Below are 17,577 nucleotides of genomic sequence, written 5' to 3' on the forward strand. Positions count from 1 at the left end.
CGAGGAAGAGAAAAAGGCACCGGCCAGCGCGAGGGCTTCCTTTTCCCTGCCAATGGAATCCCGGAAGCGTTCACGTAGCTTGGTCGGAGCGACCACGTTCGCTTCTAGTCCACCGAGCTCTCTGGGAGACGTAGTCCAGGCAGCGGCCTTGGCGCACGCGCCCTAAGGTCCTCGGTGTCTCCCGCGCGGACTTCCGGTTTGGGAGCTGGTCTGGGAGGCTGGAGAGCCGGGCCGGGGCCGGAGCGGGAGCGGGTGAGGCCCTCCGGGAGGCGGGGACCGGACTCGGTTCGGGGGGAGCGGTGGGAGGGGGCGGGGGTGGAGAGGAGCGGACAGATGGAGGAGGCAGGCCGGGACGGGGGTGCCTGGGGCTCCCCTCAGCCCAATCAGTGACCGTCTGGAAAGGACGGGACGACGCCAAGAGTGACCCGGCCGGAGGGAGCCGAGACAAAGAGACCGAAGCCCGGGCGCCCTGTCCTTTCCCGAACCCCGATCTCCCTCCCTCCGCCAGGCTCCGGGACACCCCAGGTCCTCTCCGCAGGGTCTGGTCCCCCGTGTAGAAGCGCTCCCCCGTCGGCTGTCACCCCCAGCTCACGGTGACCCCCAGGGCCCACCCGGCCCTCCCCTGTCGTGCCCGTTACGGGCCGGGACCCCGAGGTTCCCCAAACTAGAGGAAAACAAAGACCACACGTTCCTGCATCGATTGTTGCCTGGGGAGGTGGTGAAAGTGGAGCGGAGGGGGCGGGGCAGGCGCGGAGGGCTCTGGGAAGGGCTCGGATCGGGCGGGGGGCGGGCCGTGAGGGCCCCCTGCTGGGTGCTGGGTGCTGGGCCGCTGGCCCCTCCCGCCGCCTGGCAGCCGTTAGGATCCAGACCCCCCGGTGCTGTGGAGGTGCGGTCAGTACACGCGGTTCGCTGCTTCAGGCCGCAGAGGCAGCTTTGGGGCAGCCCCGCTCCCGTCCCTAACCCTGGCTTCTGCTCCCAGTCCAGCTGGTTCCTTCAGGCTGGCCCTGGGACGGCCTTGGATGAATGGGCGCCCCCTGTGACCCTCCCATTCCTCTCTGCCCAGGGAGAAGCTCCTCCCGCAGGTCCCCAAAGACAGAGAGGAGGCCGGGGGAAGCCCCGGCTGCCACACCTCCGTCTGATGTCAGACTGCCTCCTCTGTGAACGATGGCCAAGTCCGCTCTGAGAGGCGATGTGGGGAACTCGGAGACCTTCCGACAGCGGTTCAGGAGATTCCACTACCAGGAGGTGGCTGGGCCCCGGGAAGCTTTCAGCCAGCTCTGGGAGCTGTGCTGTAGGTGGTTACGGCCAGAGGTTCGGACCAAGGAGCAAATCCTGGAGACCCTGGTGCTGGAGCAATTCCTGACCGTCCTGCCTGGGGAGAGTCAGCCCTGGGTACAGGAGCATCGTCCAGAGAGCGGAGAGGAAGCCGTGACCCTGGTAGAAGATTTGGAGAGAGAACCCAAGAGGCCGGAGTGCCCGGTGAGGAGCGGGGGATTCCGAAAGCAGGGTGAGGGACCACACGACAGGAGAAGTGGGGGTACAACAGGGCCCTTTGGCTCTCTGTACGATGGGTATTATTTCTGCCACGGAAACCAGTGGGTGACCGTTTGGCTGATCCTCCATCTACTATGCCAAAATGTTTCAGCAGTTTCTTGTACCGGGAATAAAAGGAGGGCATTGTTTTGAACTTCTTTACCAAATTTAGCATCTTGATCTCCCCTTTCTCAAGCTCTTTGCTGCCTGGGGAGTGGGATGTGTGGTTCTGCCCCTGTGGGATGATCTCCTTTGATTTCAAGTATTTATCCTTGGAAACCCACCCTAATCTAGCTTGTCATTGAGAACTAACGGGTATTCTGTCTAGGTCGCTGTCCCTGTGAAAGGGCAGGAAGTTCGAGCAGAGAAGGTGACACCTCTAAGATCACCTCTGCAGTTACTAAGTGTTCAGCAGGGGAGTCCCAGCCCAAGGCTGTGGCCAAGAAAGAATGGGCAAGTTGCCCAGAACTAAGGCCCCAGGAACAACTTAACCTAATAGAGAAGCTCAGACCTCATCAAAGGACTGGTAAGAATACAGGTTCATTTAGGGAAAAGAGGGAGACACTTTAGGTTAGAGAGCTGACAATGAATGAGTGAGGCACTCTCAGGAGACTTTGGGATGTTTTAGAATGAAGTAGCCATTAGGGATCGCCAGAAGTTCACCCTCTGCCTCCTTGAATTACCACACTTAACCTACTCACCTCAGTGATCTTTTTTTTTTTTTTTTATAAATTACCCTAAATGTTTTCAAAGGCATTTTTTGCAGAATTTAGCAACTTATTTTCTTTTGTTTCATCTATGTAAAAATAGTATTAATTCACCTTTATCAATATATAATCCTTTTCTGTTTTTTAGGATTTTTTAGGGTTTTTAGGGTTTTCCCCTCCAAGTTGAATTTTTCCTCAAGGTTTCCATTTCCCTGAATCTTTATTTTTGCTACTTTTCTCTGGAACCACCAGTTCCAGTGTTCCACATCTAGTTTGTGAAGCCCAAAATGGACCATATTTTTTTGAGAGTCTGATAAGTACAGGTTTGGCAGAACATCCTAAAGTTCTTATATGTTGTATTCATTCCCCTATATAACTCCCATTGTTGTGCTTAGGTAATAATTTATATCACCTGGTAAATTTTCATGCTGCCTCAATTTTTTTTGTTGTTGCCCTTGTGCCAGTTGGTCATTCTTTACCTTTGAATTATATAGCTTGTTTTTCTTCCTTGTACTCTATTGAACTATATCCTGTTTCTTTTTAATCACCTCTCCAGCTTAAGGCTATTTCAGCATCTCATTCTTTCTCACAGGTTGCTAGCAGATGTTTGCTAGCCACAACCAACTTGGTGTCACTTGTAGGCTTAAAATTGGCGTTCCTTAGACATTTAAGGCACGTATGAAAATATGAAGTAGCATTTTGGTTTATTTGTTGCACTACACAGTTGAAAAATGAATAATTTGACCATCTACTGTGGGTTTTTGTATTGGGTGAGGCACCGTGAAACACAAAGTGTATGTTCACAGTATTTTGCTCTCAAGGAGCTTGTGTTCCAGTTGAAAATCCAAGGTTATATGAAACAGTAGCAAACAATCTGGTTGTTTGCTACTGTATGGTTAAGAGAAGGAAGAGGCTAGAAAAGATAGGAAAAGCTTTCTTGGAATAGGTGGGGCTTTAAGGAGAGTTAATACTAGGCAGAAAGGAGAAATGAAGACATTTCAAGTGAGAGGAACAATAAGAGAGAAGAAACTGAGGCAGGGAAGATCATGCTGTGTTCTTGGAACAGGAAGGAGATTAAATTGCTTTAACTGGAGAAGGAATATTGGAGTAGTAGAAAAATAGGTTGGATTGGTGTGTTTGGGTGAGACTATCTCACTGCTCAGTCTGGTGAAGTGGGATGGATCCCAACCATGGGTGACATTGCCATTCTGCTGACTAGGGAGGGCGTCTCCGACACATGGCTCTGGGCCCCGGGCTACTGGGTGTTCTTGAGTTCTTTCCCTTTGCTGTGGGCCCTAAGGCGCTGCAGTCCATATCTGGGAAAGGAACCTGAGGGAGGGGAGCGGGGCTATTGGGACCTGAGTGAGGGAATGAGCTACAAGTACCCTCTGGCAGCCTTCCTGGCGCTTCTCCCTATGGCCCCTGGCGAACTTCTGCACCCAGCTCCGCTGCTGGCCTGTCCGAAGCTTACACGTTCTCCTCGATTTAAACTGGGGGGACCTCAGGATCCGGTACCCAAACGGAATCATGGACAGTTCCTTATACACCCGAAGCAGTGATATCCTTTTCCCCACTATGCTGGCTAAGCTGGGTCCTTCCCGGAGTTAGGGACGGCTGCTCCGGCTCCATTATGTTTGGGCCCAGCCCTTGGTAGCAGCTGCAGTAACAACCATTTCCCTTATGGTTCCTCAAGGTGACTAAGGTGGGGCTGCTCTCCACCTGGCCCTCCCTGCTGGCTGTCCTGAGCCTGCCAGGATCCTGGTGGTCAGTCCTCTGCCTGCAGCCATTGGCCTGACCTAACACACTGCCCACTGGCAAGCCAGCTGCTGCCGTGCGGGGCTCTTCCTCTGACTGGCATTCCTGGGCAGCATTCTCAACAGATGCTGCCAGGCTTTCAACGAGGTGCCCCCGAATGTGGGGGCTTACAGTGCCAGGGATTGGGTAGCTATGGGGAGCAGCCAGGCCCGTTTTCTGGCCCCACTTCCTCTGGAGCCGAAGAACCTTCCTCCCACGCTGGAGGGATTGGTACAGCCTGTGCCAGGTCCTCCAGGTCTCCTGCCTGGCGCGTAAAAGGCAGAACTTTTTAAGGCCCTCAAACCCGGCCCTCCACTTCTCTGAGAAGGCTGGCAAGTGGCTGCTTTTGCTGAGCAGAGATCTTTGCTGGCCTTTCATTGCTCTGTGGCATCGTGGGACCTGGACGCCTGATGCTCTGCCCAGGGCCCTGCTGCGTCACCCAGCCCCCGCCCCAGGGCCCCGCTGGCAAAACAAGTCAATTGTTAGGAAGTTCTTCTTTCTATTAAAGTGAAATCTGCTTCCTTGTAATTTTTGTTCATGGTTCCATGTTCTGTTGTCCAGGACCAACTCAGTGTGGTGCAGTAGAAAGAGTCCTGGATGGAGAGTCAGAGGACCTGAGTTCAAATTCCCACCTATGCTATGCATCTCTTGGGGCAAGTAATTTTGCTTCTCTGGGCCTCAGTTTCCTCATCTGTAAAATGAAGGCTCCAAATTGTGGCCCTTTGGAAACTTTCAGAAGTTTAAGGCAACCATTCCTTTGTTTCCTCAATCTTCTCTAGGCTTTACATTCCAGTTCCTTTAATCTTTAGAAGGCATGGTTTCAAGTCTCCTCACTTCCTTGATCAACCCCTTCTTAGGGGCTCACTTCTTAGAACTGGATGCAATGCTCCATGTGTTGTCTGAATCAGCCAGAGAAGGGCAGGGCCACCTACCACCGCCTTGCCTTTGAATATTAATAAAGACCAAAATTGCATTTGATTTTGCTGTTGCATTGCCACATCATACTTATTGACTTGTATGGAGTTTTTGATCCATCAGATCCTCCAGATTTTTTTCACTTTAATTGCTATATATCCACATGTCTCCTGCCCTATACTTGATAGCTGTGTTTTTAAGCCCAAATAGAGGACTTTTATCTTTAATATATTTTTCCACATATACAAAGGTTTTTTTTTTTTAATTAATCTATGATTATATTATAGAGAGGCACTACAATGAAAATCTGACTTTAACACTGGAAGAACCTGAGCTCAAGTCCAGCCTCTGGCCCATATTGGCTGAGTGACCCCTGGAAAGTCATTTAAATCAATGTTCTGGGCAACTCTGAAACTATATATTGGAGAGTATTGACTTGCATCGTTAGAGGGACTTCCTTATCTAGGAGCTCCCTATCCCAATGAAAGCACAGACCTGTACCATATCCCTCTCATGATTATATTTCACCTTGTTAGCTTCAGTTGATCCATACTCATTTGGATCACTGGTCTGTTATTTAGTGTATTAGCTGCTGCTCCTAGCTATGTATCATCTGAAAATTTAAATGCATGCCACCTATATCTTTCTTCCACTAAATCATTGGGAAAATTTTGAATAGATTAGAGCTAGATTAGGATCTAGCTTCATTCCATCATAGCCCTTTTCCCTTCAGTCTAACATCAATCAATCCATTCATCACCACACTTTGGGTCTGGTTAGTCAGCCAGTTCTGAATTTACCTAACTATGCCGTTAGCCAGTCCACATTTTGCCATCTTGCCCAAAAGAGTATTATAAAAGGCTTTGTTAATCAAGATATACTATGTTCAAATCCTTGACAACAAAAAGAAATAAGGTTCTTTTGACTTCCCTTGTTCTTATTACACCCATGCAGGATCACAGTGATCACCTCTTCCCTTTCTAAACACTCACAAACCTTGAATTTTACCAGAATTTGCTGTCAAGCTTAGTAACCTAAAGTTTCAATTGCCTACCATTCCCTTTTTTTGAAAACCACACAGCCCCCTTTCTCCTTGTGACCGATTGATAGTTGGTTTCTCCTTTTTTTGCAGGGGACAATAGACTCCATGATGCTGAGCGCTGTCTTGTACAACATGGTGTTTTGGCTAGCATTGGGATGGACTCTATCATCTGCTCATAGTCCTCGGACTCCAGACCGAGTTTCAGAAGCAGATATTTAGAGGTTGCTCCATGGAGTGATGGAACAGCTGGGCATTGCTAGGCCCCGTGTAGAATATGCGGCTCATCAGGCTATGAATCTTGTGGGTCCACAGAGCATTGAAGGTACTATGTTTTATCCCTTCTTGGTTTTGCTTTGTCTTTTATTAATTGACTTAAAAAAAACCCTATTACATCCTCTTTGGTCCTTTCCCACTATTTCCCTTTTCTAGGCTTTGTATACCCACATATAAAGGAGGGATTTGCTCCCTATCATAATGTCTTAACTGTAAAATGGGGATAATAACGGCACTTGCTGCACTGGCTTGTTGTGTAGATTAAAAGAGAGAATATTTGTAAAGTGCTTAGCACAGTTGCTGGAACAAAGGAAATGCTTAATAAATGTTTCCTTTCAGTTCTTCTCACCCAGTAATCCAGAAGGCTATGTTTGGGATTGACTAAATGCATGCACTTATATCAGTAACTTGGTACTGGTGTTGATTTAGGTATACTTACCCATTTCCATTAGGCTCCTTTGACTGCATTATACTTCAGTAAATATCTGTATCTTTGTAAAAGCAGGAAATGCCTGGTTAGTCACCCCCGCCGTTGTCATGGAGAAAAGGTTCATGTGACTTTCAGAGTTTCCATTAATATCTTGGATCCTAATTATATGTGTACTGATGGAGAGTTAGTAGCTCACCTGGAAATTAAAAATGAGAGTTTATTCAATTTTCTTTTTAACCAGCTTTTCTAAACAGGAAAATAAACTAACAATCTGACATTTTTTACCAGTTTACTCTTCTCCTACCCTTTCTCCAGTTTTATGTCTTGTAATAATTGTTGTTGTTTGACCAAGACAGAGTGATATCTTGACTTTTGGACATAGTAAAGAGCATGCTGTTTCCTAACTCTGTCCTTATTCTGTCAATCAATATTGTACTCACTTCAGTGTCAGAAATTCTGGGTTTGAATCTTGACTCTTCCAGTTGCCAACAATGTTACATAAATTCTCTGAGTCTCAGTTTCTTGATCTGTAAAATGAGATTGGTCATATTTGTACAAGTTACTTGAAAAGATTACTGTTAAAATCCCATGAGTTAGTTTTTGTAAAGGTATCGTTCATCCTTCTTTCTCGAAAAGGACCAAGGAATGACATGACAAGCGTGGTGTCTTGACTTGCATGTAAATTGGATTGAAGTGAGGCAGAGCTTGGCAAAGTCATCAGCTTCACTCTCTCCTCCAGTCCAGAGGCAAAATAAAAGTCAAGATGACTGGAAATACTGTAGTCTCTGCTTTCATGGGGCTTACAGTGTGGCCAATATTAGTTGCCAGGCCAAGCTTCTGTTGCTTGGTAAAGCCCTTTGTCAATGATACAGCACTATAAAAATGTGAACCTATTTTAATTGTAATTGATTAAAGAACCAAGAATCTCATGATTATGTTCCCAACACAAAGCTGTAAAGGGAATTTCTTTAGATGTTAATCTTCCTTTTTCATGAACTACCATTTTTTGGGGGCTGACTTGTAATTTCAGTGGTGTTGGGGGCTACCAATGCAGATTGGCATCTGTTTGTCACAACTTATAGTCTCAGAGAGTTGTCTGAAGAGTTCGTGACTTTACCCAGAGTCACGCAACTCTTAGGTTTCAGAGGCAAGACTTACACCTAGATTGTCTTTTTGTTTTGTTTTCACTTTCCTTTGTATCATTCACTGTTAACACAGTACCTGGCATAGGTCAGGAACTTAATAACTGCTTGTTTACTTCCTGACTCCAAATGCAACTCTCAGTTCACTTCATCATACCACTGTCTAGTGCTATCAAATGCAAAAAATGTTCCCATGGAAAAATATTCCATTCTGAATTGAGTAAAAACTTGTAGTTAGGTAAAGGTGGTGTCCATGAAACCATCTGGGGTTTTCTTGGCACAGATGCTGGAGTGTGGTTTGCCATTTTCCTTCTCCAGCTCATTTTAAAGAAGAGGAAACCGAGGCAAACAGAGTTAAGTGACTTATCCAGGGTCACACTGGTAGTAAGTGTCTGAGGCTGGATTTGAACTCAGAAGATGAGTCCTCTGTTCACTGTGCCAATTAGCTTCCCAACTAATGTAGTTATACAGCCTGTATTTCACATACACAGAACTCAGAACTCTGTTCTCTTCATTAAAATCTAAGTTCTTTGAGGGCAATGACTCTTTTGTCCTTTGCATTATCAGCTTTAATACCCTGGGAAGCACTTGATAAATGCTAGTTGATTGATTGACCCACCTTTGCTGAGGGATACTACTTATTTCAAAAGGCTCACGATTTCTTCACTCCACTAATGTAAATTGCAACTTCTCCATGTCCTAATAGACACTTGTCATGAACTCCTGTGGCTGAAAACACCCATTTTGTGGTGGCCATCCATTAAGACCTTCACCATCAGGTCTACCTCAGGACAGGTTGGCTGGCCTTGTACTAAGCTGACCTGCTGTATGCCTATACAGTCCTATAGAACAACAAGTTATAGAGCTTGGTTTCCTATTATGTCAATGACACAATTTCGTGCATCTCTTTTTCTCAGCCCTGGTTCCATTAAGTATTGATTCTACTTTTGTCTGAACCTTCATCATTATGAATTTATTATATACTACCTTATTACCTCATTGTCCTGGCAAGGGAAGGTCTCCGATGATGTTGGGCAGACCCCTGTGGAGGAGATGTGCTGGGAGGACATGGGCAGTAATCACAGCATGACGAGGTGTGTATTCATTGTAATCTGTACCATTGGAGAGGGTACCCCCATGAATGAGAATCGTGCAACTCTTCCAGGTGAATGTCAGAGTTGGGGGGAGACCTTCAGAATCCTATAGTCTCGGAAACAAGTCACAGTTCAGATTGCACAGATCTGATAAATATTATATATTTATATTTATATAAATAATATTTAGGTAGTCCTATGCATAAAAAGTATTCTACTCTTTTAAATTTGGGGGAAAAGAAATAAGCATTTAAATAGTACTAAAGTAAAAAGATGAGCGTTTTAAACCTAAACATGTAATTGAAGTTTGAGGCCAGTGATCTCATGCCCATATTGTACAGTTGAGGAAATTGAGACGCAGAGACTTGTCTAAGGTTACACACCTAATAAATAACTGAGTCGGGACTAGAACCTACCTCTTCTGTGGTTGATTCTAGCGTTCTTTCTGTTGCCTGTCATTGTCTGCTCAACTTGTCTAAACCTAAATTCATCATCTTCCTTCACTGCATTAAATCGGTTCCCTTTTCTCCTTATCCAAAGCATCACTGTTCTTGCAGTCTTTGAAGCTTGAAACTTTTGAGTAATTTTGGGAGCTTTTTCTCTTTCATTTCTCACATCCAGTCATTCACTATGTTTTGTCCATTTTTTCCTTTGAGAATAGATTTGTCCCTTCCTCTTCATTCCCAATACCAACACCCATGTCCAAGGAAGGAAGGAAGGAAGGAAGGAAGGAAGGAAGGAAGGAAGGAAGGAAGGAAGAAAACAACTTTTTTATTAAGCCCTTACTGTGTGCCAGGCACTGTGTGCTTTGCAAATATTATTTCATTTGATCCTACTAACAATCCTGGAGAAATAGGTCTATTATTATTCCCATTTCACAGTTGAGGAAACTGAGGCAGACAGAGGTTAAGTGATTTGGCCAGGGTTATGCAGCTGGTAAATGTCTGAGATCACATTTGAATTCAAGTCTTCCTGACTCTATCCTCTATCACCTGGCTGCCTCATTATTTCGATTCCTATTACTGTAATGGCCTCCTAATTGGCTTTCCTGCCTCTAGTCTTTTCCCCTGGCTTCTTCCTTCCTCCCTGCCCCCAATCCATTTTACGTACCGTTACCAGATGAATCCTCTAAAACACTTTGAAGCAAATTACTCCTCACAGAATTGGTGACAGGATCAAATGAAGTGATACTCAAAGCATTTGTAACCACCAAGACCTACATAAATGTGTGGGATTATTATAATGTCAAGATTATCAACAACCTACAGTGTACCATATCAAAGCTGAATTCCTCTGCCGAGTTTTCTAAGCTCTTCGAGCATCCAGCCTTTCCCTACTTCTTATACTACACAATGCGATCTTGTCACATCACAGTCAATCCATTTTTCATACGCTTATGCTTAGAGTTTAAATAATATGTAATTGCTTTATGATAAACGTTTAATGATGTTCATCATGGCATTGTCAGATGAGAATATGCAAATTACAGGGGAAAGTGAAATTGGAACCATCTGGATAACAGTATCCAAATGAACTGACCCTGGCGTCCCTACAAAACTCATCTAAAAATATCCCTGAAACACATAGCTTCAGTGCTGTGCCATATGCCAGGGTCAGTTAATATGCCCAGCTGGAATGTTGTCATTTTTGTTACTTATTCTTCAAAATTCTCTTCCCCACTTAATTTTCTTTCTTCTGACAACATTTTTCTTTCCAGTCTGAAAGGAAGAGTAAAGTCACCTTCATTATTAGGTCACTTTATCAAAGTTATGTGATTTTGTGGAAACTCAACAGTTCTCATCAACAGGAAGAAATCTGGGAGAAGCAACATGTGGCAATGGAAAGTTATAGAACCTGAGCTTGAAAGCTTTTGCAGAATGTCTTGTGTAACCTTTGACAAATTATTTAAACTTCTGTACCTCCATTTCTTCAAATGTAAAATGAGGGGATTGGGAGAGAATGCCCAAGGTTCCTTCCATGGTCCTGTTAGGGAAGCTTAGAGAGTTACATATCCTTAAATGACTTGTGTGTGGTCATGTCAAAGGCAGCATACAAACCCAGTTCTTTCTGACTCCTCTATACCAAGGTTCCTTCCATTGCTCCCATCTTCCTCAAAAAACACAATTGATTTAATTCGACATTGTTACAGTTGAGTTCATTCTATTTTTCACAGATGACTGGGGGTAGGAAAAGTGGAATGAAGGGAGTGGACTGTATGGCTCCTCTGGTGCCTTCCAGCCCAAATTCTATGGTCTTCTGAGCAGTGTTTGGTGAGAGGCAAACCATGGCATCGTGAGAAGCTAGTCTTAGAGTCAGGAAGTTCTAGGTTTAAATCCTGATTTTGTCACACATACACTGGTCTGTGACTGTGTAAATAACAACCTCTCAGTCTCCTCTCAGTATATAAGACTACAAATTGGAGAACATATGCCAGTGTGTACCGGTAGAAGGAGTTTCCTTACTAGGACTTCCTCTATTCATGAAAGCAATGTTCTGGACCAAAAAAATATTTTAATCTACTACTCTCAAAAAAGAAAATCATGCAGTTCAAGATAGGAAGAAGTCATTTTTCTGCTCAGTTTAAAAAACAAAACTGTCAGTCTATTTCACAGAGAATTTAGAAAATGTCTTATTATGAGCTTAGTGTCATAGAAATGCCCTTTGATCTTGGCCATTTTATGACTGTCATCACCATAGTAACAAGGTATGCTAGTTGCCTTTACCTAGTGGAGCTACGAGAAGATATGGCGGCTTTCCCATTCACTCAGCAAGGAGTCCTCCAGGGTACAGGTGTCTGGAAGAAACCATATTGGTCCTTTTCCTTGTGAATTGTCTCACACAATTCACAAGCTCTGGAGAGCTCTATTTCCACATCAGTCAAAGACTAAGGAATTTCTGTTCCTTGAATGTCTTGTAAGGAACCTCTGTCAAAGTTGGCTGTAAGCCAACCTTCAAAATTACATTTTGTTGGTACAGCCACAGTCAGCTAACATTTATTAAGTACCTACTGTGTGCCAGGCACTAAGCACTGCTTTAACATAAGACACATGGAGTAATGAGTAAAAGGAAACATTCAGTCATATGTTCTAATACCTTGTCAATCACTTCCAGACAGTTTTTGATCTCCAAATGGTTTTCCCTCAATACCCACCACCATTTTCTTTTTTTCAGGCCAACCCTCTTTCCTTCTATACTATACCTTATATTTCTTTAGAGGTTTTCTCCCATGAAATCCAAAGGCATTTGTAGCTATTAATTCATTGATTCTCACAATGTCCATGTCAAGCAGGTGGGAGGTCAATGTCACGCCATATTATTTCCCAAGTTAATGCATTTAAAAGTATATTGTTGTTATTCAGTTGGATGGGATTGTTTCCCCCCCCCCCCCCCCCCGAATTCTTCATATTCCTCATTTCTTGTTGATGTTCAGTTGTGTTTGACTGTTCGGGACTCCATTTGGGATTTTTGTGAGAAAGATATTGGAGGAGTTTGCCATTTTCTTCTCCAGCTCATTTTACAGATGAGGAAACAGGATTAAGTAACTTGCCCAGGATCACACTGCTAGTGTCTGAGGCCAGATTTGAACTCAGGGAGATGAGTCTTCGTGACTCCAGGACCAACACTACCCACTGCATCACCTAGTTTCACTGTAGGGCATATATACCAAAGGGAGGTAAATTAAGTCAAACAAAAAAAATCAATAAGGATTTATTAAGTGCTTATTATCTGCTGGGGATACAAAGAAAGGCAAAAAGTAGTCTCTGCTATTGAGTAGTACATAACCTAGTGGAGGAAACAATATACAAACAACTGTCTACAAGTAAATAAATATGATAAATTGTAGGTAATCTCAGAAGGAAGGCGCTGGTAACAAGGGAGCCGGGCAAAGGCTTCTTGCAGAAAGTTGAGACTTGAAGGAAGTGGGGGATGCTGGGAGGCAGAGAAAGGGAAGGAGTCATGGGGGACAGCCAGGGAAGGTGCATGGAGCTGGGAGGTGGAGTGTTTTGTTAAAAAAAACCCAAAAAACCTCAGCAAGATGGGCATTGTCCTTGAACTGTAGGACAGATGGAGAGAAGGACACTAGAAAGACAGGAAAGGGCCAGGTTATGAAAAATGCTTTCTTTATGGTCCATTAAATTTGCTATTTCTTAAAAAAAAGTTTTTATTGAGGTCTTTTTCTACCACATCACCATGGTTTCTCCTAGTATCCTTTCCCCTCTCCCTTCCAGAGGAACAAAGGAAGGAAATATGCTGGGATTTTTGAATATAATAAAGAAAATAACCAAAAAAAAAATCAACGTAACAGATCAATACCTTGAAAAAGTCTGAAAATGTGCAACATACAGTTCTTATGTACCTCTATGGCCAAGATCAAAAAACATTTCTGTTACACTAAGGATTTGGATTAGATGACTTCTGGGCTCTCTGAGCCTATGAACCTCTCCAGACTTGGTCCTGGCCTTCAAATGACAGATGTGTAGTCATATCTGCTAGATTTCTTTTTTAAGGACCATACCTTAAACCCAAATCACTCTGGCTCTCATTAACTGTCCCACCATAGGTTCCAGCTCAAGTCTCATTTGGTCTTTGGGCTCTGATGGCTCTGAGTGAGTATAAATTGCAATGGTCTCTGTTTTGGCCAGAAACCCTGACAGTCTTCCCCTCCCAAATTGATTTTTTTTGCTTTGGGTAGGTAAAAGTGGCCTTTCTTTGCCTCATTTCTCACCTAGCTTTAATCACTGAATGGATGTTGCTTGAGTCAGAGACCTGGGAAAGACCTTAGCTTAAAAAAGGCCAAGGTCTCCTGTTGCATTGGGGCCATCCCTAGTCTTCCTGATCTATATCTTGCCACTTGCACCCAGATGTCTCTGGAGGGGAGAGAGAGGCTGGTTATTTTGTACAGCCCTGCCCCAGTTAACAATTCACTTGCAAGTCATGATGTCATGGTTGTCTTTAAGAATGAAAGACAATCAACCTACTACGTTAAGCTCTGGGAATACAAACACGATGAATGAAATAATCCCTTTTCTCAAAAAGTTTATGCTCTAATGAGAGAGACAACAAATACACACACACATATAGACACATATATACATACATACTGGAAATAATAAAGAGAATGAAAACAAAGTAGTTTAATATAAAGTAGAGAGGGAGGGGTGGTGGTGCTAGAATCTGGAAAGACCATGTGAAAGGTCTTCAGCGATGTCTTGAAGGAAGAGAGGAATTTTGTAATGTAGAGATAAGTAGGTATTATATTCCAGGCATGAAGGATAACCATGAAGGAGATCATTGTGAGGAATAAAGTGGCCTCAATTTTCCAGGCAAAGTATGGGAGGCTTGAGAGAAGAAAAGGTTTGGAATAGCTTCTCTGGAATTGTGAGTTGGGAATTCAGTTAGGAAGGAATTAAATCATAACAGTAGTCAGCATTTATATAACACTTTAAGATGTACAAAGCATGGTAAATATTTCATTCATTTTATCCTCACAAAAACCCTGGGAGGCAATTGTTTGCATTTTACTAAAGACAAAGCAGAGGCAGACAAATTAAGTGACTTACCCAAAGTCTCTGAGCTAATCAGGAAGACTCATTTTCCTGAGTTCAAATATGGCTGTGTGACCCTGGGTAAGTCATTTGATCCTGTTTGCCTTGGTTTCCTCATCTATAAGTGATCTGGAGAAGGAAATGGCAAACCACTCTATTATCTTTGCCAACAAAACCCCAAATGGGGATCACGCAGAGTCAGATCTGACTGAAAAATGACTTAACAACAACACAACACTCTTCTGTCTAGTTACCTCCTAATAATGATAATAACTATGCCACAATTATATATACCATATATATACACACATATGTGTGCATATATGTGTATGTAGGTGTGTATATATGTGTATGCACACATACATATTCAAATACACACCAGTAGGTAGGTGCTATTATGATCCCAATTTTAAAGGTGAGGAAACTGAGACACAGGTTAAGTGACTTGCCCAGGATCATACAGGTAAGTGTCTGAGACAAGATTTGAACTCAGGTCTTCCGAATTCCATGTTTAACTCCCTATTCTCTGTACCACTAGCTGCCAGTGAGGGTCCAGCTGAAGCTAGATAACACAAATTTATAGTGAATCCAGTTGGTTTCCCTTGCATTATGAGAAATCATTGAGAAAATGACACAGTCATTTGGAGCTCACAAAGAGGGAGCTGCAATTCTCGATTTCACCACAAGAGGACAGCAGCTGCATCTTATTTGTAGGTAAGAGGAAAGCCACACAAAGTGAACCGGTCAGGCACTGTACATTTGGAGGCCCTGTGGGTCCCTGGGAAGCCTCAGCTGATTTTTGTTTTCAGAGGACCAGAAAAATCACCCTATTTCCAGGTCATCTGTGGTGTGGTGAACCCTAAGATCTAATAGGATTGGATCACAGGTTTTACAGTTGAAATGGAAACTGATATTTGTTTGGTCCTTTAGGTCATCCTGGACCCACCATTCTCTATGTGCCCCTCCAGTTAGCTCTCCATCCTTTCCTCTGCCACTGAGCTCAGAGGATGTGCCAGGGCCACTCTGGACCGAAGCAAACTGCTTCATTAGAGCTACACTAGGAATACAAGAACGAAATGCCTTCATCCTTTCTTCCTCTATGTTGCGTATCAGCTTGCATGTATGAGCTGGAGCTGTTTCCCTAGCATTATTTTAAGTACGTAACAGTGGTGACTTTTACATTTTTCGTCTGTGTAACTTTTCAGCTTTATACTGTATAAGATAATGAAATCCTGCTTCTAAAGCCTAGAAAATGTCCTTTTTTTCTGTTTGCGTTATTATTAAAATTTTGGATAAACTGGATAAGATGACATCTAAAGTCTCATGATTCTGGTCAGACCATGGAAAGGCTCATGTGAGTTGCTCATTTTATACTTGAAGTCTAACCACCATTGTACTTCTGAATTTCCAGATAAAATGACTGTTTGAATGAGAAAGTCAGGGACCTGTGTGTTTTAAGAAGAATGATTGATTTTAACATGGAAGTGATAACCTTCACTTTTTGCCATATCACTAAGTGCCCATACTTATTGGTTACACACCAATGTGAACAAGATTGATCCTGGCAAAATTGTGAAGTGAGCAGAGCTGGTCTACTTTGGTAATTCTCTCATATCTAGACTCTTGAAGACACTTACTTGGCTCTGCCTTTTGGAGTAATTCATTGGCAAGTAACAGTAATTCCCAAATAAATCAGTGGATTATGTTTATTCCTCTGTAGTAGCATTAGCATATATGAGAAATACTTCTGGGAAAAGGGTTTTGATTTGAATAATTTAGGGAAAGTAGATATAGAAGGCCCTATAACCTAACTACTCCTTGGCTTGTGCTAAGTGAGGCAATCTTTCTGGGTCTCAGTGATCCCTTGGGGAAACTGGAATAATCATGTACAACTTTTTGTATTGGAACATTGTTTCCCAGACCATATTTCCCAGAATCCTGGTATTCCAAATGATTCAGAAAGGAGTTCAGGGAGAAAATTTCCAATGTCAGCAATATTTCCAGCCCCCCCTCCCCCCAAAAAATTTGCTATAAAGTATTGCATGTACTTAAAACTTTTACGTGTGCTATTTTTACAATGTGAAAAGGGTTTAAGTTTTTTCTTTCTTTCTTTCTTTTTTGTGCTTTAAAATTTCCAGCACTTTATCTTTGGAGTTTTGTATTGTATACATTTACCATGACCCTTGTCCAGCATTTCTTGGTTCTGTCCATATATTTCAAGCTGAAAATCTGTGATATAATTAAGTGTGGAAACCCCTGTCCTGCAGAAACAACTGGCAAAATGGGAACATTTTGTGTAAATAAATTATTATTCATAATATTCTAATAGAGTAGTAAAAATGATTTTAGTTGCTTGGTTGCCAACGAACTCCTTTCTAAGGGGATATACCCCAATTATCCAAATCAAGGAGAAAGTTTAATGTGAATAATATAAAACAATAGATACTCCCTAGTTCATTTTGGAATGCAGACACAAATTCACTCAGGCTCAAATCCTCTGTGCCCAAGTCTGATTTCACTCCCAGCTCAGGGCTAGTTGGGTAATAGGGCTGAGGCAGGAAGCCCATGTTTTCCCAGATAATCTCCAACAATGAATGCAGACGGATATAGGAGGACTCCAGCTTACCAATGGGTTGTGTTCCCAAAATCCATTTCTAAGTGGTTTGGAACTCAGAATGGATTTTTCCATAAAATCAGTATATAATGTGTGTGTGGGGGGAGGGGGGGAGGGTTGGGATGTGGGAGAGGAAGGGGGGATAGAGTTGAGAAAGTACAAAGATAAATGTTTTTTTTTCCTAAATATCAGCAAAAATCAGCATCAGCAGTAGGAAGACCTCTGTCTTCACTAAAACAGAAGATGACCATGGTAGATACCTATGGTGGTCATACAAATCCTTGTTTCATCCTCTGATAGGTGTTGCAATTCAAAGGATCCCTGGACAAATTTATCTCTTTGCATCTACCAAGGACTCTTTTACGATCTTAATTCATGGGACCTTATTAGAAGAGTGCCTTTGATGTTGCATTTTGATCTAGAGTTTCACATGTTTTTTTCATAATCAACAAATGGCAATCAATGAGATCTTATGTTCCTTAGACAA

The 17,577-nt window shown here is 43.1% G+C and overlaps 1 protein-coding gene and 1 pseudogene across 21 annotated transcripts in view; one reads left to right on the forward strand and one right to left on the reverse strand.

The window, feature by feature from the left end:
* The first annotated feature begins 63 nt into the window (after positions 1–63).
* Positions 64–17,577, forward strand: part of LOC140514433 (neuroendocrine protein 7B2-like) — an 85,986-nt gene continuing 68,472 nt past the window's right edge. For 4 of the 21 annotated variants that reach the window (XR_011970607.1, XM_072624788.1, XM_072624787.1 and 1 more), the window contains exons 1-2: positions 128–252; positions 1,064–1,507. Coding sequence is in view for 18 of the 21 variants with exons in the window: in XM_072624788.1 (XP_072480889.1) it covers positions 1,165–1,507 (343 nt within the window). In the remaining 3 variants the exon portion in view is untranslated. Of the gene's footprint in view, positions 253–1,063; positions 1,508–1,861; positions 2,060–4,595; positions 4,688–6,081; positions 6,314–17,577 lie in introns of those variants that run through there. The other 17 variants (XR_011970608.1, XR_011970609.1, XM_072624786.1 and 14 more) reach the window with 14 other exon arrangements.
* Positions 2,928–4,596, reverse strand: LOC140514432 (sentrin-specific protease 5-like; annotated as a pseudogene).

The sequence above is a fragment of the Notamacropus eugenii genome, chromosome 7, assembly GCF_028372415.1.
Source record: "Notamacropus eugenii isolate mMacEug1 chromosome 7, mMacEug1.pri_v2, whole genome shotgun sequence".
NCBI lineage: Eukaryota > Metazoa > Chordata > Mammalia > Diprotodontia > Macropodidae > Notamacropus > Notamacropus eugenii.